At 56.3% G+C, this 21082-nt stretch overlaps 7 protein-coding genes across 7 annotated transcripts; 5 read left to right on the forward strand and 2 right to left on the reverse strand.

Moving 5' to 3' along the window:
* Positions 1-4458: 4458 nt before the first annotated feature.
* On the forward strand, positions 4459-7594 carry IUM83_14839 (uncharacterized protein; the record flags this gene model as incomplete). Its single annotated transcript, XM_067939613.1, has 9 exons — positions 4459-4656; positions 4790-4877; positions 5011-5037; positions 5356-5426; positions 5548-5727; positions 6100-6493; positions 7252-7300; positions 7386-7495; positions 7566-7594. 9 exons carry the CDS (start codon positions 4459-4461, stop codon positions 7592-7594), a joined length of 1146 nt encoding a protein of 381 aa, XP_067788013.1.
* Positions 7595-8049: 455 nt separating this feature from the next.
* On the forward strand, positions 8050-8598 carry IUM83_14840 (Liver carboxylesterase 2; the record flags this gene model as incomplete). Its single annotated transcript, XM_067939614.1, has 1 exon — positions 8050-8598. One exon carries the CDS (start codon positions 8050-8052, stop codon positions 8596-8598), a length of 549 nt encoding a protein of 182 aa, XP_067787902.1.
* Positions 8599-9729: 1131 nt separating this feature from the next.
* IUM83_14841 (uncharacterized protein) lies at positions 9730-10545 on the forward strand (the record flags this gene model as incomplete). The annotated part of the gene is made up of 1 exon (XM_067939615.1): positions 9730-10545. One exon carries the CDS (start codon positions 9730-9732, stop codon positions 10543-10545), a length of 816 nt encoding a protein of 271 aa, XP_067787987.1.
* Positions 10546-11486: 941 nt separating this feature from the next.
* Positions 11487-12380, forward strand: IUM83_14842 (uncharacterized protein; the record flags this gene model as incomplete). Its single annotated transcript, XM_067939616.1, has 1 exon — positions 11487-12380. One exon carries the CDS (start codon positions 11487-11489, stop codon positions 12378-12380), a length of 894 nt encoding a protein of 297 aa, XP_067788020.1.
* A 26-nt stretch (positions 12381-12406) lies between these two features.
* IUM83_14843 (Amino Acid/Auxin Permease (AAAP) Family) lies at positions 12407-13951 on the reverse strand (the record flags this gene model as incomplete). The annotated part of the gene is made up of 2 exons (XM_067939617.1): positions 12407-13634; positions 13704-13951. The coding sequence occupies 2 exons, from the start codon at positions 13949-13951 to the stop codon at positions 12407-12409; spliced, it is 1476 nt and encodes a 491-aa protein (XP_067787890.1).
* Positions 13952-15561: 1610 nt separating this feature from the next.
* IUM83_14844 (Bzip transcription factor) lies at positions 15562-16359 on the reverse strand (the record flags this gene model as incomplete). Its single annotated transcript, XM_067939618.1, has 1 exon — positions 15562-16359. One exon carries the CDS (start codon positions 16357-16359, stop codon positions 15562-15564), a length of 798 nt encoding a protein of 265 aa, XP_067787988.1.
* A 1351-nt stretch (positions 16360-17710) lies between these two features.
* Positions 17711-17983, forward strand: IUM83_14845 (uncharacterized protein; the record flags this gene model as incomplete). The annotated part of the gene is made up of 1 exon (XM_067939619.1): positions 17711-17983. The coding sequence occupies one exon, from the start codon at positions 17711-17713 to the stop codon at positions 17981-17983; it is 273 nt and encodes a 90-aa protein (XP_067787903.1).
* Between the last annotated feature and the right edge of the window lie 3099 nt (positions 17984-21082).

The raw sequence follows: 21082 nt of genomic DNA on the forward strand, positions 1-21082 counted from the left end.
TTTCGGGCGCAAGCTTCGCGACTGTAACGGAGACGAAGGCGCACGAGCCCCCAGCTTGACAATAAGTAATAACTACTAGGTAATATTCAGAATAATATCGGTGGTACTAATATTCAGATATTAGATAATTTCAAAATTAGCTCAAATACTATACATTAACTCTTACCATAATACTCTACATCTGCTGCAACCGTGATAGTACACTGCTTTTCTGCAACAGGCGTGTGATAGTAGATTATCATAGTTGAGCAAAATGCACTTCAACCTATCTCTTAATCACTGGCACTGAGTATGATGTGAACTTGATGCGTAGATTCACGTCAAGTGTGATAGCCGTCTATCATAGATCAACGGCGACCTTTGATTTGATGTTGGGGAGCCACATTTCAGTATGCCCCGAGGAAAGAAGAGAAGCCGAGATGATCCAAGCCATTCTGCCGCAGTAGCTGCGTTGCTCCAGTCCAAGCGAACGAGCAGCAGCACGAAGCGCACATACCGCTCGAAGATCAACGCTATGAAGGAGTGGCTTCAACGTCACCACCCAGACTGTATTGACAGCGCTGCAAGCGACCTTCGCGTCCCCCTGCCGAAAAACGTCATCTTGGCGTTCTTTGGACACATCTGCAGCCCAGCACATGCATGTGACCGTGCCAACATGGACGCAAGAGACGCTCCAACCCCCTCAGCTATCCGTGTCTTGTGTCTAGGGCTACCGTAATGCGCTGGTTGACGTCTACCACAGTAAGTTGATTGAATTGGAGCAGCCAGCGGATACTGAATTGAGGCGAGTGCTTGATGGATACGAAAAAGTGATCAACAGCTTGAAGAAACGTGGACTGATGAAGATAAATGAAGGGAAAAGTCAGCTGAAAACTAGTGGTTTTGATATGTTGGCGCTGAAGTTGATGACAATAACACCAGTGAAGAGAGGACAAGCATGGCATACAGTTCTGTTTGGGTGGGGTTATTTCGTCTTGATGTGGAACCTAATGAGTCGTTCGGACTCAATTAGCACCATTATGCTACAGCACATTGAATGGGTCGATGACTGTCTCACTGTTGAGGAGCAAGGTCATAAAGGTGACCAGACTGGTGCTGAGAAATACGGAAAGCACATGTACGCAAATCCATACGAACCTTCACGTTGTCCTATTCTAGCTCTAGCGGTGCATCTATTTTGCTGCCCGGAGCGCTTAGCAGGTGGTAAACAGCAATTGTTTCTCGGTGACGATAGTAAAAATCGGTTTGGACGAATGCTACGCCGTGTAATTGGTTCTTTGGGTGAAGACGAGATTTCAGTGCTAAGTTGCAGTCCTGGTGATATTGGAACGCACAGTCTACGCAAGGGCAGCAGTTCCTATGCCCTAGGACAAGTCAACGGCCCCACGCCCGTCTCCGTGTACCTAAGAATGGGCCAAAGCCTAGGAAAATTAAAAGACCGGTAAATTCATTTCGGCGAAGGAGCAGATCAGCTTTGCGGTAGAATGACTGCAGGGCTGCCATTTAATTCTGAGCAATTTGGGGTGCTGCCACCGCATTTTCCTCCGGTGGTAACAGCCCAAATGACTTGTGAATTCAGGGGAAAATTAGTGAGTGGCTTTGGAAATTATCCACGAGGCATACGGTCGTCGTTTCCGTATTTTTTGGCCTCGGTAATTCACCACGAACAGTTTTTGCGTGCTACCCTCAATTCTAGTCATCCGATTTTTGCAGCGAGAATTTTTTCGTCGAATCCTTTGCTAAATCTACAACGAGGCTCTACGGTTATAGCAATCGGTGCTTCTCCAGTCCGCGCTGAAAGCGACAGGCATACCAGCTCATCTTGCCATTGCTAAAGAGGTAAAAGATCTACGGTAAGAGGTCTCTGACCTAACCAATGAAATTAATCAGCTCAAGTCTGATGTATCCTCCGTGTTACCAGAAAATGTCGCTGCAAAAGTAGTTACTGAATTGAGGCAGCACTTTACTGTGAACTGAGTCGCCCCGGTATCGCTTCGAGACCTCTCTAGTCTTCGCTCCGACCTTGCAGCGGAGTTCCGAAGCGCGATCAGCGCTATTCAGCATCCTTACGATCCCAGAGCGGCTACGTCAACCGATGTGCAGCAACCAGATTGGCGGTCTTGGAGCTGGAACGACGGCCAACTTGCACATGTTGTACCTAAAGGCTGGGAGTTTCCTGCTCGAATGAGCGTGAAGCAGATGTGGAATCTATGTTTTTTTGGCAATAAGGACACCGGTATTCGACCGTATAGACTGATCAACAAGCAGCATGATATCAAAGTATCCGACAAGATGCGCCACTCACGCGTACGAAAAGTAATGGAGCATGTAGTTCATCTTGTAAATGAAGCAGGAATCTTACCAGAAGGAGTAAACAGTATCTCGGGAATGTCAGTGTCAGCAGCTGATGACGTCTTTGGCATCGCCTACGCAAATATGCTCTCCCAGTTATACGAAACTAAACCAAAGCGACCAGAAGAGATTACCTGTGGCACAATTTACAATCGACTGTGTAAATACCAGCAAAGAAAAACTAGTGAGCGCATACGCCAATTAAATTGAAAAGTACACATGACTCTGAGAATCTTACCTAGTAGCCCATCAGCTTGTGTGATATTTTGTGATCTGATTCCTATCACACTTGCAGTGGTTATATACATTTCCCGATACAGTATTACACAATAATATTACAGGAATTTGAAGCGATATCATCGCCGGACTTGCTCGACCGAATCACTCGAATGCGATCACTTCGGTCGACCCACAGTTGATCCCTCGCTGCTCCACTAATGAGTCGTGGAGATTGGCCTCGATGCTCCCTGCTTCCACTAAACTAGTAGGCACTCTGCTACGTTTGTCCCATCCATGCATGCGTTGTCATTTTCCATTTTCAACCACCACATATGCGTTTATCGTAGACATAGTATTGTGTTACGTGTGGATCCATATTCTACTAGTCCATACCAGCAATGTGAACTAACAAAGCACGACATTCTGTTGTCCTTTGGGAATTAATCAAAGTATAATTCTGCTAAGTACGCGCATGTAAAAAAATACAATTGCTATCCGTTTACAGGATAGTGATATCATAATATCGTCAAAGTACCAAATAGTAGGAGTAAGTCAATTAACTTTTGTGAAGTATTAATACTGTAGTAGTCTGCTTGGAATCGTCGAGGAGTTCTCACGAGTGCTACGAAACCGCCCAGTGGGCGGCCCACGAGTTGTTGCCGTCCCCTAGCCGCCTGCAAGTACCGCTCACGAGATGGCTACAGCGTTCGATTGTGGAGACCGCCGCCCCGTTTGACCCAAACGTCGCCAAGCCCCGCGATTGGCGGAAAATGTATTTTCGAGTCGGCCATTGGCAGAAACACGCAGTATGCAGACGAAAGCACACCGTTGCCCCTTCTGCATCTTCAACTTCGCCAATGGCGGCAACACCGATCACCGCGCCATCGCCACGCTCGGAACTGAACGCGGAGCACGCGGTTGAAAAACTGACTAGGAGCGATGCAACGATGTAAGAACTGTGCTCGTGGATAGTCTTCGTGATGGCATTCGCCTCAAAGACGGTCCCGCGGGACTTGCGCTTGCTTAAAAATCTCCAGCAAGGTGTACTTCAACAACGGATCCGCTGGGACCAGCAACGCAAACCCTTATTTTAAACCATTACAGTGATAGCTACTGTAAGCTCTGGTGGATCTGCTTGCATGCACATAATTTTTTGTAGTTTTGTTAATCTTCAGCCGTGAAGATCGCGGACGTGGCCTCGAATATCCAACAGCTCTTTTTCATCATGTATTTTATCGTATTGCGGATCCAGTACACCTTGCTTCAGCCAGCTTCCTCACTCTCGCCGAGGGTGCCCTCGCCCAGCTATGTTCTGCCGGATGGTCGTCTGATTTCTCTCCGCTTGGGAGCCTGCACTTGAGTGACAAGCTGCCTGCCGCCACGTGTTCGCGTTGCCGACGCCGCCAGCGGAGCCGCTCACGGGCGCGCATTTTCATTCGCGCTTGCGCGCTGACTTTATTTGGAGCTGTGGCTTCTTGAACTGGTGCAGCCGCCGTCCACGCGGCAGTAGCCACTCGACCAGCGCAAGATACGCCAGCGCCAGCACGAGCACTGCGCCCGCGAGCACCGGGACGCCACCCAGGTGCTCTACGGTCTCCGTGAAGGTCACACCGCCGTCGGCGTCATCACCACCGAGCGGATCGGCCGCCATTGTCGCAGCCAGGGGCAGCAGCAGCGCAAGAAGCGATGAAGGCAGCGGGGTGATCCCCATCTCGCCTGTTGAGCCCGCGATCGGCTTTGACAGGGAGCGTTTTGCGGCTGTGGTTCCCCTGGCCCTCACCCTTCCCTACCTTTTCTCCTCCAATCAATTCTCTCCGTCTGTGCCGCAATGACCGCTGCATTTGTACTGAAACTCTGTAAGCGGCGCGCGCACATCAATCGCGCACGATGGTAAGGGGCTTTCTCATTCCCCTTTTCACAATTCAAACGCAGCCGGCCGCCTCCATCTCGAAGCGCGCGCGGCAACTCAAGTCGGCCCAGCGGCAACAAGCACCAGCAGAAGGCGCAGTCGGACCAGCGGCACATCCACCCCGCGCGCCCACGCCCGAGCGCCCCGAGCGATTGCAAGCAGCAGCAGCGCTCCCGGTACGGCGCTGCTCCTTCCCAATGTTATCGCCACGTGTGATTGCCGACGCCACCAGCTGGGCGAGCTTTTTTTCATTGAGAAATCCTCCTCCGTTGACATTCACTCTTGCCGCCGCGTCTTCCCCCCATTTAGCCCCAAAGGCTCAACTCCCCACGCGCGCCAATCCGCCCGCACTTTGAATTTCCAAGCGGCGACCGGAGGCAGCTCAGGTTTAAAAAAGGTAACACCTACCTAAACGAAAAGGCAACTTGCCGATGCAAAAGGGCAACGTTCTCGTTGCTGTTGCTGTTGCTGTCGCCGGACAAAAGGGAAATGTGTCTCACCACTGACGGCGCAACTGCGTGCATCTGTAGACTGGCGGCCACCCAGAAGCCCAGGACGTTTGTGGGCATTGTCTGCGTTGCGACCCCGTCCCAGCGGCAAGCCAGGCGTTAAAAGGCAACATCTTGTTGCCGCGTGTGGCTGGCTCAGAACCCCCTCCTTTTATACCGAGGACGGCAACGCGGGTCAGGGCTACGGCAACAAACAGTAAATTTAGTCGGGCGCGGCTGGCTTGATTGTGAGTGTGTGTGCGCGCGAAACGGCAGAGAGTAGTGAAAAAGACCGAGTCTCCACACACAGAGGCAACTCCCGCCAGTGACCAACGAGTAGGGGACGCCGCCGGTGTATAGGTGACCCAAGCGGCATTCTTCGAGCAGACGCCCACAACCCGAGCGCGGGCTTACACAGAACCGCCGCGGGAAGGGGCAAGTCACCGACGAGTGTTGAGGTGAGACCGCTTTGCTGCAGCAAGATTTTTTCGCGTTCGCCCGAGTTGCCGCAACATGCAACTCCCTCCTCCCGGCAACTAACTGTCATTTCCCCCTCTCATTGCCGTTGCCATGTTGCAGGCCCCAGACTCTCTATCCGTGTACAACCCAATGCCCCGACCGCCAGCCAAGGCACCCACCGTGGGCGTGAGCGGCCCGCCGCCGGCAACGGCGCAGACCCAGTCGCAGTCGGTCTCGCACCTGCAGCGCCTGAAGGAGGAGGCGGAGATGCAGCAACTGCAAATGCACCAGCTCCAGCAGGTGCAGCAACACCAGCAATTCCAGCTCCAGCAACAGGCGCAAATGCAACTGCAACAACAGCAACAAGCGCAGTTGCAGCAACAGCAACAACAACAGCAACAACAGCAACTACAGTATACGCAGGGGATGGGCGCCGCTTCGGGCACGTTAGGACAAAGTGCAACAGCTAACAACCTCGTGTCAGTTGCCGTGCAAGCGGCAACGAACGCGGCAAATGCAGCGGCAACAGCAGGGGGAGCCACTGCCGGGGGAGGTTACGCATTCCCGCGCAACTCGCCCGAGTTTGCCTGTGAAAATGTAGGGGAACGGGTTAAGGGAAAGCGGCGGAAGTATTGCCCCCACGAGGTCACAGCACTGGTGCTGGGCGTGCAGCGATACGCTGACGACAGTTGTCCGTGGAGCTCCATCCTCCGAGACCCGCACTTAGGCCACTTGTTCCACGGCCGGAGCGGAGTCGACCTCAAGGACAAGTGGCGGACGCTGATCAAGACCCGACCGGAGCTGGCGGCGTACACGGAGAACCGCAAGAACCACCGGAAATACCGACCTTTTTCAGCCACAGAAGAGCGAGCATTGCTAGAAGGGGTGAAGAAGTACAACGGACAGAGGAATGTGTGGTCGCTCATTCTCATAGACAAGGAACTAGGGCCCCAGTTCAACGACAGGTCCAACGTGCAGCTCAAGGACAAGTTCCGGACGATGAGGAGGGCAGGCGCCACGTCGTCGCTCTTGGTTAGTGGAGGTGCTGGTGCTGGAGTTGGCGCTGGTACCGCCAGTCGAAGGACATCGGCCGCGTCGACCCCGACTTCGGACAGTGCAGCGACCACCGGAACCTCTGCTGCGGCTAGTGCTACGACCTCGAGGACACTCACGCCGACGTCGTCTGCAGTGCTGACAGCTGCGGTTTCCGCGGCCGTGAACGGAACGAGCAGAGTACCAGCGACGGTGACGTCGGCAAGCCAACAGGCTGCTACGTTGTTGGTGCAGAACAGTAACGCGGCGTCCGCCATGTTTGCAGACCCGAACTTGTACCTGGCGGGGTCGTTCTCGATTCCGCCGCATATGTCCCAAGCTATGAGCATGCCGCAGATGACCACAACGCAGTCGCGGCAACAGACAGCACATGCACAGGCTCAAGCGCACGCCCAGGCCCAGGCACAAGCTCAGGCACACGCGCAGGCTCAAGCGATTGCGAACGCACAGGCTCGTGCTGCTCAGGTACAGCTCGAAGCACAGATGCAGCATATGCAGGCACATGGAGGGCAGCAAGTGAACATCAAGCAGCAGTACCAGGCGCTGAATGCGCAGAATCGCGCGTACAGTGGGGGCATTTCCGGCTACCAGCTCGTCGGCAACCAAATCGTCCCGCAGCAGGCAATTTATTACCCAACCTCGCAGCAGCAAGCTCATATTCAGCAGCAGCAGCTCCAGCAGCAGCTTCAGCAGCGGCAACTTCAGCAGCAGCAACAGCAACAACTAGCCGCGGCCATTGCAGCAGCTGCGAACTCGCAAACGTCCCAGCAGCAAAAGTCCCAGTCAACAAGTTCAGGTCTGCCGAGTGGAACTTCACGAGGTGCGTCAGGTAGTGGTCGTGGAGGTGACCGTGTTCGGGGGCGGAGAGCGCATGGTCAGTCTGACAAACACGATGATGCGAACAGTATGAAGGTGGGGGAACTGGCCTCGTCTTCTGTGGAGGATCTGCTGCTGCAGGAAGCTGGTGCCAACCCGGCTGCAGTTTCTGCACCAGCAAGTGACATGTCTTCAACGGGTAAGTTTGCTGTCCGAATCTCTTTGCCTTCTTTTCCGAAGTGCTTACGCTTGCTCTGCTGAACTATCAGGTGCTGATCAAAACACACGTACCATTTAGTGAAGAGGCTGCCTCCAAGCGAGCAGACAATATAGATTTTGCCAGAGGGGCGGAGCACCAGCAAGCTGCTGAGCAGACGCATTCGCCACGATATACGAGCACCGCAGGAAGGAAGGGCGACGAATAAGCGGAATCGAGGCGCAGGGATGTTGATAATGTCAAGTCGTACCATAGCGAAAGAAAAAAAGCACCAAAAGAAAAAGAGATATCAACAACACCGAACACCGCCGCTATTTGCCTTGCAGCTCGCGCGTTATAGAGTGCCATAGTGGACCTATAGTCAAGTAAAACGTCCAAGGTGGACGTTTTTCCGTTGAAGCGGCTACTGTACCCATTCTGTTGATGGCCTTGAGTGATGGTCTCGAGTGATGATCGAATAGTTGCCGTCACTACACAACGTGCTCACTGCTGCGCAGGTGTGTTCCAGCTACAATATACGTTCACCTCAGACAGACATGAGTCCAAGCCTCCCGCGCAAGTTGGGGACGCAGCAACTGAGCGAATTCGAGCTGAAGTTGAAGCAATCCGCTCTAGCATCGACGCAGTTGACTGGGTGGGTGTACTGGCAACGCGACCCGAGGAGATGCCCGAACTGCTGGACCAAGGTGTTCGCCGTGCTGGACAACGCGTTCCTGTGGCTCTTCCAGCGCGAAGAGTCCGCGCCTCGAAGTCTACTGGTCCAAGTGGCTGTTGCAAGCGTCGAGCGGAGTGACGAAAAGTTGCTGCAAGTGGTGGATCCGACTGGCGAGCAGCTCTGCATTTGCTTGTACGACGACACGGCCTTCGAGCGGTGGACCTCGAGGCTGAACGAAGCCGCAGACTTGACCACCGCGTTCTTCCGCACCAGCGGACTGGACGTGCAGGACCTCCCGCGCTGGAGCAACTACCGAGGCACGCTAGAGGACTACAACCGCGACTCGAAGCGAACAAGGTGCAGAGACGCCATCGCCCAAATGGCGAGGCGCTGGACGTCGCACCAACTATTTAAGCACGTCGACGACTAGGACACCCCGGAGGCCGATGCCGTCAAGGAGAGCGCCGGCAGCAACCAGTTCCACCGAAATGAGACCCACCGTGCGGATGAAGCACCGGGTTAGTAATTGTCGATCGAGTAAGATTACCAAATGCCATCTATGAAACCATGTCCAGGAGTTCCCACAGGAAGTCGACCGCGAGTCGACAGCTGATCCGACCCGTGAGACTGCAGCCAGCGTCGCAGCCTACTTCAGGTCACGAGGTGTTTCGTTCTACCCCCATCGAGCTGGCTGCGACACCAGCTCTGATGGAGGATGGCACTTCTATTGAGTCCATGGCATTGACAGCCCGATCTGAGTACAGTACTGTACGTGCCAAGCACCAGTGGCAAAGACAAGTAGTTGTTCTTCAACTGCGCGGTACCGCGTGTTGCCTCCAATGGGGTCACCGGCTCACCAGTGATAGATGCAGCCCCGAGCCGCGACACCCCTGCATTCGGTTGATTGTTGTGCGTATTGCAGTGCAGCGCCCACGACGATCTGTGGGGCCGGCTGCCGCTGGCGAAGATAGCCCACGCAGGGCCAATCGAGACCGTGCGCCCAAGCGTATGGACGAGCTTTGTCCCAAGCTCGCCGCGGACCTTGCACTGCAAGTTGCAGGGACGGGATCTGTCGACATGTGCCAAGTTGAAGCGGACATGACCAACCAAAGCAGATCGTCCGGGAGCAGCAAATCGTTTATTTCGCCTGCCGTGCGTGCCGCGTGCAGATAGGTATCCAAAGTCTCTGCATCTAGTGCAGTAGATAGTCTTCCGGTAGGGAATCAAGTGGCGCGAGGTGGTCCTCGTGATATATTATGGCGGCTTCGAGCCCCGTTAAAACTCCGCAAACCTTTTTCGTGAATGTCCGTTAAACCGGTCAAAAGCGGCGTGTCTCTCGCGTCCTGTGTGCTCCGGTCGTGTCAGCAATCTCCGGAAACTAATTATACTCCACAAAAATCTATTTCCACCAGCCAATCACACCGCGCCAAAGTGGACACTGGCCCTGGCAGATGCTGAAGATTCGCAACAGCCAGGCGGTCTACGGCCTTTGGGCGCTGTCCCACGAAGGAGGGCCGAGTCGCCCACCCTACGTCATTCCGCAATCGGCTCGCTCGAACTCATGGCGTTCGCCGCGCTGAGCCGCCGCCATGTGGCCACTCCCGTGCACCGCTGCAAGCGCAAAGGCATGCGCCACACCACGGACACACCAAGCCCGATCACTACCCCAGCCAAAAAAGTATCTTTGAGCTCCTCGACTTCTCCATCGAAATGCGCGCGCTCCGAGTCGCTGCGCTCCACGTGGATGACGAGCGGCAGCGACTCGGCAGAAGAAGAAGAAGAACAAGAGGAATGCACGGAGCTGCAGGTGTTCGTGCAGCTGCAGCGGCCGCTGAGCGACTGGGTCTACTGGCAGCGCGACGCCGAGGCGCTGCCCGACTGCTGGACGCGCGTCTTCGCCGTCTTCTGCGGCGACCTGCTGTGGCTCTACCGCTACGAGGACGCGGCGGCACGCAGCCTGCTGCTGCGGCTGCGCGTCACGGCGCTGGACGTGGCGAGCGCCGACACGCGCCAGCTGCAGTTCCACGACGCCGCGGCCGCCAGCGTGCGGCTCTGCATGCCGGACGCGCCGGCCTTCCACCGCTGGCACAGCCACGTGTGCACGGCGCTGGCTAGGGCCCCGCCAACGCCGGAGGAGCAAGAGCGCGCGAGGCAGCGCGCGGTGGTGCCCGCCGTGGCCTCCGCCATGCACAAGAAGAGCTTCTGGAAGGCGCTGGCCGCCGCGCTGGTCGCGGGCGCCAAGTCCTCGAGCTACTGCCAAGTTGCAAGCCAGGAGGCAGTCGTGGCTCGTCGGGATAGGAAGAGCCTGGGCCAGCGCTGGAAGCGCGTCACGATGGCGCTCAAGCTCGGCAAGAAGCAGCCACAGCTCGCGCTGTGAGGAACGAGACCTTTATTGGGGCGAGCGGTATGAACCCCCCACCCACGTTGCCCGTTGCGTGGACCAAGTGCGTGCGATTGAACTAACTTAACGTAAAAAATACTTACCATTCAAAAGGAAGGAACTTCTTCGAGCGTTGCTGGACGCCAAAGCCACCTGATGTGTCAGCAGCACGCCATGCTGTTCGAAGCTTCCAGTGACACGCATTCCATCAGAGGAATCGGATGCCACCCGTGACAAGGGAAGCAGCTCAACAGCAACATGGGCAGCCAGCAGCTCTGCCGATGCGAGAGGAATAACGGAGCTCTGCCACGGCTTGGATTCTCGACATGCTTACGCCGGGATGCAGCCCTGGGCTTTGCCGTGCGTGTGACATCTCAGCCTCGCGGGCTGAAGCTGCCGCGGGGAACGGCGGAGTCACTTTCGTGGAAGCGACATAAGACCAACGGACCACTTCAACTTTGGCCGTTATGACAATGGCAATGGCCGGGCGTTGCCAGTGCGTTGCCAGTGCGATGGTCGGCGCAGGCTGCGTCGCTGACAGACGCAGCGCGTCATTGGATGGCCACGCGCGCATGAAGCCCCGTGCATGCGATTAAGGCAAGTCCAGCAACTGCACACTTTCACCATAGCCGTCAGTCACGCCTGGGACAACAAAGCCCACTGAGGGCAGGCGCGATGGTCGGAAATGGTATCTGCTGAAAAAACTACGACTGTGTTTTGCATCTCCACCTCGAGAACAACCAAACGCACTGCATCCGGCCTGGCAGAGGACAGGCAACCAAGCAACCCGCTGCGGGGTAGAGACCACCGAGACACTGCAACTTGACCCGGTCAAGTTGAAGCTGGACAACCCGAACTGCTCCGCAACTGATCTACAGCACAGCCGCTTTTCTGTCCTTCTGCTTGTCAATCGGAGCTGCTCGACGCCAAGGCCACAAATGCCCCCGACAACGTCATTCCACGTCACTCTACTATTACCAGCGCTATTCGCTTCCATAGCATCAGCCTCCGCCTTCACAGTTGCGTCGGACGACTGGAGCTGCTCGCCCGCGCAGGCCCCGATCTCCGACCTGAAGGACCCGTTCTACCGCTGGATCTCCGCCCTGGAGACCAAAGCGCCGCGGTTCGAGGGCCACCACGACTTCCTGTGCGACGACAGCTCCCAGGACTACCAGACATGGGACCACTGCCTGCCAATTACTACGAGGATCGACGAGGAGGACTGTGCAGGCGCTGACCGCCTCGACTTGCTGGCCACGACGCGACTGCCGTGTCAGGCCAGCGTGCTGCACATGCTGCTGGTTGATGTGTACGGTGAACTGCACCGCGCAGGAGGCGAACCGGCGATTGTGTTCGGCACGCTGCTCGGAGCTGTGAGAGATGGAGGCATCATTCCGTTCACGGAAGACGCAGATGTAGCGTACCAAGTGCAGGACGACCCCATGCCCATTGTGCGCAGAAGACTGCAGGAGAGGGGGTACCATGTTTTCATGGACAGAGTGTGGCGAGTCTGCGTAGCGCCGACGCACCCGTTGGCTGCACGGCTGTATGATCCGATGTTGGCGGCTCCGATCGAGCCGTGCACTGGGCCGTACCTTGATCTGTATCGGATGGAGCCTGACGCGGAGGTAGCGGGTCACTGGAATATCGAGCGCACGCAGAGGAGAAATGACAGCATTCCGGTCGAGAAGCTTCTGCCGTACTCGAAGGTCAAGTTGAACGGCGTTGAGTACGACACGGTGGCGGACCCCGTGGACTTCTTGATGGAGGAGTATGGCGCGTCGTACATGCGACCGGTGCGAAGAGATCAGTGGGGCGGGCAATATATATGAGCTTTAGTTACTTGAAGTTATAGGTCTTAATAATATTCGCGGTACAGCTTGAACAGTGTCAGTGACAGACCGAGCACGCCGACGACGATGCCTGCGCCGAGCATGAGCAGCGGGCCAGCGTGTTCGCGCGAGAGCATCGGCCCAGTCGATTGCAATAGGAAGAAGAGCGCCGGCATGATGAAAATCAGCAGCGATCCCGAGACGGAGCCCACGATGCTCAGCGGGATCTTGACGGACGGCACGAAGATGCTGCACGTCAAGATGAGCGCCAGGCTCAGTACCGTCACGCCCACGTACTCCTTGTAGTTGGCTTCGTGGCTCGGAGTCTGCACGCCGTTCTTCACGCGGAGGTAGACGCTCAACACGCACGAGCGGAAGGGCCACATGGCGATGGGCGTCGTCAGCACCAGCGCGAGCGCCATGCATAGCTGTCCGAGCAGCAGAGGCGCTGCCACCGACTTGTGCTGCGCCACATACTCGGGCGAGAAGTTGAGCAGGATGTTGTCCTTGGTCTCCGCTCCGAACTGAAGGTATCCGCACAGCGAAATGATCTCGTACAGCACAAAGGCGACGCTGATGGCGCCGACGACAGCACGGTTCATCCTGGGCAGCGTGCGGTCCTTGAGCTCTTCATACACAGGCAGCGCCGTGTTGTGGCAGGCGAAGGCTGAAATCAAGAGCGTCACAGTGTACACACTGCCCGGCTCCAGTCGAACGGCCTGCACTCCCGGCGCAATAGCAGCTCCGTCAGTGTTATACGCGGCCAGGAAGGCCACGAGGACGAAGGCGACGACGTAGCCGATCGACAGGATGGCGAGCACAGAGGCCAGCCAGAGCTTGCCGATGCGGCGGCTCAGGGACAGCGGGAAGACCACGGCGGCGACCAGCACGACCGTGATGGCCCACTTGTGCTGCGCCGAGACGGCCAGCACGGCCGCGCACAGGTCCGTGACGAAGATGAGGTAGCTCACGAGCGTGCCGAAGCCGCCGAAGATGAAGGTGAACTCGGCCAGCCACGTGCCCACGGCGCCCATGGTGAAGTGGCCCAGGCTCTCGTACGTCTTGGCGCAGTTGCTGCCGGCGCGGTCGCTGGCGGCCAGCAGCAGCTGCACCGAGTAGCGCGTGGTCATGGCGATGGCCAGCATGATGGCGTTGCCCAGCAGCCAGCCGCTGGACGCGATGGCGAAGGGCACGGCCAGCGTGCCCGAGCCCAGGATGGTGTTGGTCAGCGTGAACGTGGAGCCCCAGAGCGAGCTGGCGGCGTGTGCGGGCGCGGCTTCCACGTCGGCGGGCGCCGTCTTGTGCACGTCGATGGCGAAGGACGGCTCGGCCAGCAGGTAGTCCGACTCCTTGGCGAAGCCCTGCGTGTGGCCTGCAGCGGCCCGTGGGCTGGCCACGTACTCGCCCATGGACACGGCGCGCGGCGCGCAGTCGCATTGGTGCTTGAGTGTGTCGAGGATGTCGCGCGAGCCGCGCCTGACGGGCGAGAAGGTGAGTCCGCACTGGTGCACGACGGCCAGCTGCGGGTCCAGCAGCACAGGCGCGTGGCTGGGCTGCGGACGCGGGGCCATAGTGGGGGAGAGAGAGAGCGGAGGAGGAGGAGGAGACTTGCGGCGTCGGCTTGAGCGTTGCGCGGCAAGTTGAATAGTGAGCGAGCGGTCGTAGTGTATGCGTCCGTCAGTCCGACCGCAGACGCCGAACACTTGGTGTTTGTATGGGTGGACCGGCTGTGTACGGGGATGAGTGCGCACTCGCAGAATACCCGAGATAAGGCATAGGTTTCTCCCTGCCGCAGAGGGGAATTGACGGGGTAAATGACGTAGAGTGAGAAGATCGCAGAGTGGAGGCGGATGACGGGGCTGGAATTGACTGCACAGGTGCTGGGGGAGGCTGGAGCCGAGAGCGGCGCTGCAAGATGAGAAGTTGCCTTTCGTGTGCAGAGTGCAGGTTGCACCGTATTGCCCAATCGCAGCGGGTTTAACTGCGACACGCGTGACAAGGCAAGGTGAAGCCATTTCATTCGCACACGTCATGGTAACTGGACGGTTTCATTCGCTATATTTTCAGCGAATGAAATGGCAGAGAAGGAAACATGTTTCAGCGAATCGCAGCGCAAACCGCTTGATGACGCAAGCAGGATTCGAACCGTAACCGATTGCTTAACCCGACATGAGGCGACCATCGGAATTGCGTCTTCTACAATTGTACCTTTGTCCCTCGGGGCTGGACGCAGACCTTGTCGGCCTGTGCAGCCGGCGGTGGCATTGTGCAGTAGCTGGATGAAGGATTGCCCACATGGTATTGCGTACACGTGGCGTCGTGTTCAATGGTATCTCAGATACCCTGTTGAATATGATTTAAGCTGTCTATGAGCTGTCTGTTTTAATGCCTATTATTGTGGATTCAAAGTTGGATTTTGCCAAACATGTTGGCCTGAAGACAGGAGAATTTTCAGCCTATCTGATTAACTATTTTAAAAGTTGCGTGAACGCATTGATCTTTTCTAATGCGTGAATTGCAGCGAGTCGAGTACCAGCACCGACATCAAGCCCAGCGCCAGCACCGAGGCTAAGGTCAAGAGCAGCGGGCGGACGGAGATCTGGTGCTACACCGGCGCGGCATTGCTATAATGCCCCAAGTGTCACGCCGGCAACGCGCATCACGCAGTCTGAAGCGCAGGATTCGAGCAGCAGCTCCTAGTGAAAGCATTGTTTGTTTTTTATTTGATCTATTCGATGATGATGATGATGATGAAGTGTCGTCGCCAGCCCATGTTGATGGAGTGCATTGACGCCTACTGGATGATCTACAGATGCCGTTACATGAACAAGCGGCAGCCAGTTCCTCGCCGTCCTTCTCCCAGCGCACTGGGCGTCTTCGTCCCTTGGTCTTGGGAGCCATGAACGCTAGCGCTGGAGCTGCGGTTGACGCCTTCGCGCGCGCGCTTCCGGCGGAAGAAAGCAGAGGGGACGCGTTGAAATGGCCAGCCAGATACCAGGCCAATAGGCTCTTAGGTCGTTTGGACTCGATTTGGGTGTCAAGAAATCCTGACATGACGGCAAAACGTCAAAGCGATCTGATTGGCTGAAAATCAGTTTAGGTGTTTATGTCTATAGGAAACCCCCTATTAATCAAAATGCAAGAACCATACATATGTAGAATGCAGCAAGCTGTTTACTGTCTACTTTGCCTCAGCGTTCGCATCGACCAGGTTACCGACTAAACACTCCGAGGTTAGGAGCGCCTGCTCCATCACATCCACCACACCTTCCACGCTTTTCATCACGTCAAACAATGACTCCACCAAGTTAACGCTCGTCTCCAGGCGCTCCACACGACCAGTCTCTTCGTCCACCAGGAAGACCAGCTCGCAGCTGCAGTCCAACCGCTGACCAAGCAGCTTCTCACGCACCGCTCGGTACGCGTCACGGTCATGACCATTACAGGTAGTAGGCTTCTCCAGATGCGGGAAGACACGGCGAAGTGTGAACTCCGACACCGTCACACTCAGTCGAGCTGAGGCCGTCAGCACACCGGGAACCATAGATTCCACGCGCTTCAACTGAATATGCGGCTCGCCGAAGTACAGCGAGTATCGGCGAAGTTGATCCAGCAGCGCGTCCATGCCGCTCAAGCTGCCCATGGCCACGTCGAGCGTGAACGACTTCTGCAGCACACTCAGGCTCTGCCGTGTCTCGGCGTCCTTCATCATCTCGTCGGCACTCGTCATGTGCCACGGCGACCGGAAGCTGCACTCGAGCAGGCGGAAGACTTCACTCGCGATAGCCCACGCACTGCGGTTGATCTTCTCACTGAAGCGCAGTCGCTGCTGCTTGAGCCGAAGACCCTGCAGCTCTTCTTGCAAGTGCTGCACCTGTTGCTGGAGCTGGCTTTGATGAATGCGCTGTCTGTTGCGGTAGCGCGCCTGGTTAGCGCGGCACTGTTGACGTCGGATGACATTCCTTATCTCGACGCGCATGTTCTCGTCCTTGATGTGTTGGTAGTTTCGACGACTTACTCCATCCTTGGATGTTAGCTCCCATAGCGCCGCTTTGGTGGCTGCTGAGACTACAGGTACCGTCGAACGTCCGCGTGGTGGAATGACATTGCGCACAGGTACATATGCAGTTCTCGCTGCTTCGGTGACGCTCTGGGACAACGTCCCTAGCGGTCCACCTCCGTCACATAGGATATGTTGGTTGGGAAGGTTTCCCAAGTAGCGGTTTTCTGCTGGCCGACGAGGGAGAACGTGACCGATAACACCGTCGCTCAGTCTCGCCTGGGTGCGCTGGAAGCGATTAAAGATGCTGGGGAGGAACTCGAATTGACTTGCCATTGAGCTGGAACTTTTTGTTGTGAGTCTATCTCCCAGAAATAAAGAGTGAGATAACCAAGCACTACGCGGCACTCAGTGACTGAGTGCTTGCTTACCTCAGTTGACATGCCGTAATACTTACCAGCTGTGCTGGCTAACTTGGCGTTGTTGATGGTCAGCGCGGTAGTTCCTGTGAAATCACACAGGGGGTGGGCGACATCACTATATCGACGAGGCGTGTTAGCGCCTCCGACCAACTAAGGCGAGCGGTTGCGAGGTCGCGTAGCCGCAGCAAACCCGCGCGGTATTTGCGGAGGCGGGGCCAGCGCCGAGCATTCCAGCGAGCCGCGCACTGTACTGGGCCGAACGTGCAATCTATAAATCGCGAGCAAAGCGAACAGCGGGGGCACCGACTGGTCCGCTTATGAAGCACGTCATCCCTCCCAGTCACTTTAGTTCAGCCAAGTCAAAAGGATTTGTAGCATTTGTTGGGTGATCCTACAGCATGTTCGTGTGTTTTTACGGTTCTGTCGTGGACGTGCTTGATGTTTATGGGTCGTGGCGATTATGGTATGGTCCAGATAAGCGACTTGGTCGCAGCGTTGAAAAATTACACGCGGACTTCACTGCACGCACGCGGTTCACGGTGTGGACAGCACCGTCCGATCCCTGCTCTCATACTGCTTCGTTATTGAGATTGAAATCAAATACAGAATGGGGCGCCAATAAGGAACGGGTGTCATCCTATAACCTTAAAAACATAATATTAAGCAATTCTAGAGGTAAGAGCTTAAAGCACTGACATTGGCCATCGCTGTTGGCCAGCTGGGCCTGCTGGCCGAGCAGGGTTTTGAATCTGAGCGGGAAATTCGAATTTGACACGAACACGATGGAGCGGCAAGCACGGAGAATGCGCCTCACCAAGCAGCAACAGCTCGACCTCTGTGCAATGCGCACCCGCGAGCCAACGTGGAGCCTCGCGACGCTAGGAGAATGAGCTCGGGAGAAGTTTGCGCTGGACAAGGCGCCGGGCGAATCGTCCGTCAAGAGGATCCTGGACAACGAGAGCTCGGTCAAGTGCATTGCGGTCGACTTTCGCTGCCGCAAGAAGGTGCCGCGGGCGTCTATGGTGGCCCTGGACTCCTGCCTCGTCGAGATGGTGCTGTACGCCGAGGCAGTCTGGAGACTGTGCTGCGAGCTGGACCCCTTTGTAATCGAGACATCGGACGCAGTCACGTGGTGCAGCAGCGCCTGGAATGCGCTGGACGCCGACACCATCAAATCTTGATGGCGCCACACCGGATTATAAGTGGACTGGACACAGATCAGTAACATAATTAACTAAATCAAGTATTTTGTACCATCAATGGCAATTTATGCCCTCTAATTGGCTCATACCACTTGAGAGTTGTTATATATCGGGCGTTGCCCCAGTCTGTACATACTAAGTCCTTATTTTGCATACCCTAAGGTCCGTTCTTAACCCTCTTAACGGAGCGGTAGGCTTGGAGCGTAGAGAGTACCACTCTGCGCGACGTCGTCAACCCTTGTCCCCCCAGGAATTTCCAAGAGATCTATTAATTTTTAACCAATCACATCACAACCTATCCTGTTTTCCACTTTACTCCTGGCCGCCCTCTCGCAGAACAGAAACAGCAGAAGAGAAAAGAAGTATGGACTACTGCAAGTGGTGCCGCAGCGAGGTGTGCGATCGCGACCGCTTTGGCGAAAGGCTCGTTGAAGATCGCGAGGCTATGCGTCGTCTTAATCCTCGTTCTCAAGACCCTGACCTCGACAAGGCACTCTACCAGATCTATTTCTACTTGAGAAATGGTCATTTCCAGAAGAAACTAACTTTCCGGTTTCCTCGGTGTCTCCGCGAGTACCTTCGTGGTGATAAGCCTGTATGTCATCGAGAGGAAACATTTCTTGGAAGGGAAAGCGATTCCTGTCCGTCAAGCCCGGTGTGTGTGGACGCAGTAGTTCCACCTGAAACTAGTTCTATTACGGATCATGCCAGGACGTTGCGATTGGCTGGTTCCTCTAAAACAAGAGAGTCGCAAAAGAAAAGGAGCAATAGTGAAGACTCTTTTGGGCAAAGGAGAAAAAAACTAGACATGCAGAAACCACAACGAAAGGCACCAAGAGATGCCGTTGTCACCAGCTCAGCTATTTCCACTCAGGCAATGCACGTCAATGTGGTGTAGGGAACACCAGATTTCGTGGAGCACTCGAAGTTAAGGCAGAAAAGGGTACCAGGACGGCCAGGAAAACGGCGCCGACGGTACTACTCGGCTGGATGGTGCCAGTCCGCCGAGTTCGCCGAGCTCGCAGTACCGAGACGGCCAGGAAAGCAGCACCGACGGTACTACTCGGCTGGATGGTACACTGTGCCAGTCCGCCGAGCTCGCAGTACCAAGACGGCCAGGAAAGCGGCGCTGACGGTACTACTCGGCTGGATGGTACACTGTGCCAGTCCGCCGAGCTCGCAGTACCAAGACGGCCAGGAAAGCGGCGCTGACGGTACTACTCGGCTGGATGGTACACTGTGCCAGTCCGCCGAGCTCGCCGAGCTCGCAGGCTCCACGAGCGCACCGCGGCCGACTGAGTGAGAATCAAGAGCACCGGAGACCAAGGACGGGTGGCGCTACGCAAGGAGAAGACACAAGTACAGCGGGCCGAGTACGGGGACGCTAGGAGACGCTCAGCCGAGTTCAAGGTAGTTTACAGGCCTTGAGCTCGGCTAAACAGAGCCGCCGGCCGCCCAAACGACACGGTGCACGGCCAGAAGGCGCACAAGAGGACCAAGCGTGAGCCCGGCGAGCTCAGCAGCACTCAGCCGAGTCGGCGAGACCTCCCCGTCGAGCTCGCCGGGTTATCCGGACAACTTATCCGGCTCCGCCGAGTTCGAAGCGTCGCTGAGAGGGTGAAGGGTCGGCCGAGATCCGAAACCACTCCATTTCACTTGATATTTGTATAGGACCTTAGGAATAGTGGAGGCGCCCTTTCAGGGCGCCCAGGAGACTTAAGAACAAACAGAGCAGAATTTTCTAGGCCCACAACACGTGCACACTTTCCGGTAAGTCCCTGCACGGGGTCGGATTATGCCTGCCGTCGGTACCCGAGAGGCATAGCTTGTAGGGTACTCGACTGGCAGCGCCAAGAGATTAGGTCGGCCCGGGATTGGGCGTTGGGTGCTCGCCAAGTGCGAAGGAAAAGTCTCGCTAGCTCAGCGAGCCGGTACGCCGGACAGCCCGGGTGCCGTTACTCTTCAAGTCGGGTTGCTTCTGCCCCGGCGGCCTGTAAAAGCGCTAGCGCGCCGCCGTCCATCCTTTGGTGGAGGGCACAGGAGTTTGTGAACGGAGTCCGCTAGCTCGGCGGATCTCCGGAAGAGTGGACCTTGGTTGGCAGGTGTCCGCGAGAGGCGAGACACCCGCTGTCCCGGTTGGGCCGAACCGCGAGGGGACAACCCCTGCGCAGGCCAACAAGCGCCGACCTAACTCGGCGATTGTTGTGGTTTGTGCTGGAGATCCACATCTGACGATATTTGTGTGTTCTGCAACACCACAACTGGTGCCGCGACCCGGGAACAGGGGTGTGCTTGTGTTTCGTAGGTACCAGCTAACCAAGGTTTGAGAAGAGCAAGGAGAGAGAAGATGGTCAAGGGATTTGTAACGCCGAGCCTGGCGACGGCCAGAGCGAACTCGGCGGAGCTAACCAACTCGACGGACTCGACGGCGGCGATGGTTATGGACGCGACGGCGGAAGTGACGCGCTCCGTCTCGTTCGACGATGAGGAAGCCCGAGGCCATGGAAGTGATGATGAGGAAGAGTTGGAGATGAAGGCCGAGTATGACGCGGTGAAGTCGACGGCGGAACTACTCGACGAAGTCGAGGAGTTGTCGCTACAAGTTGGGCGCGTGGGAAATCCGCGCCCAGTTCAGCGAAACTTAACCGCCGAGCTCGGCGATGATGCGGACGATGATGATGACGACGTTGCTCCAGGGGACCGTCCGCCCCTAATACCGCGAGCGACGAAGAATGCGGATACGCCGAGTGCGAACAAGGTTTTGGCTCGACTCGGCGAAGAGATGAAGACGCAGAGTGATTGGATGGTGATGTTTGGGCCGGTGGCGATGGCCCAAGCGAAGTGGCCTATGCTGGGGCCGGAGCTGGCCCAGCCAGTGAATAGCACCGATGTCAACCAGTTGGCGGAGGATACCATGTTGCTTCTGAAAGCAATGGGGTATCGGTGCACGAGTCGGCCCAGCAGCTTGATGCTGGACGGATGGACCCCAAGGCGAGCCTCGCTGGAGTTGATGCGGTGGAAACGGCGATTGAGATGGGCGTTCGGACTCGAACAACCGGCGGGACCTCGGCAATCGAT

This window comes from Phytophthora cinnamomi (genome assembly GCF_018691715.1).
Source record: "Phytophthora cinnamomi strain GKB4 chromosome Unknown Contig56, whole genome shotgun sequence".
Taxonomy (NCBI): domain Eukaryota; phylum Oomycota; class Peronosporomycetes; order Peronosporales; family Peronosporaceae; genus Phytophthora; species Phytophthora cinnamomi.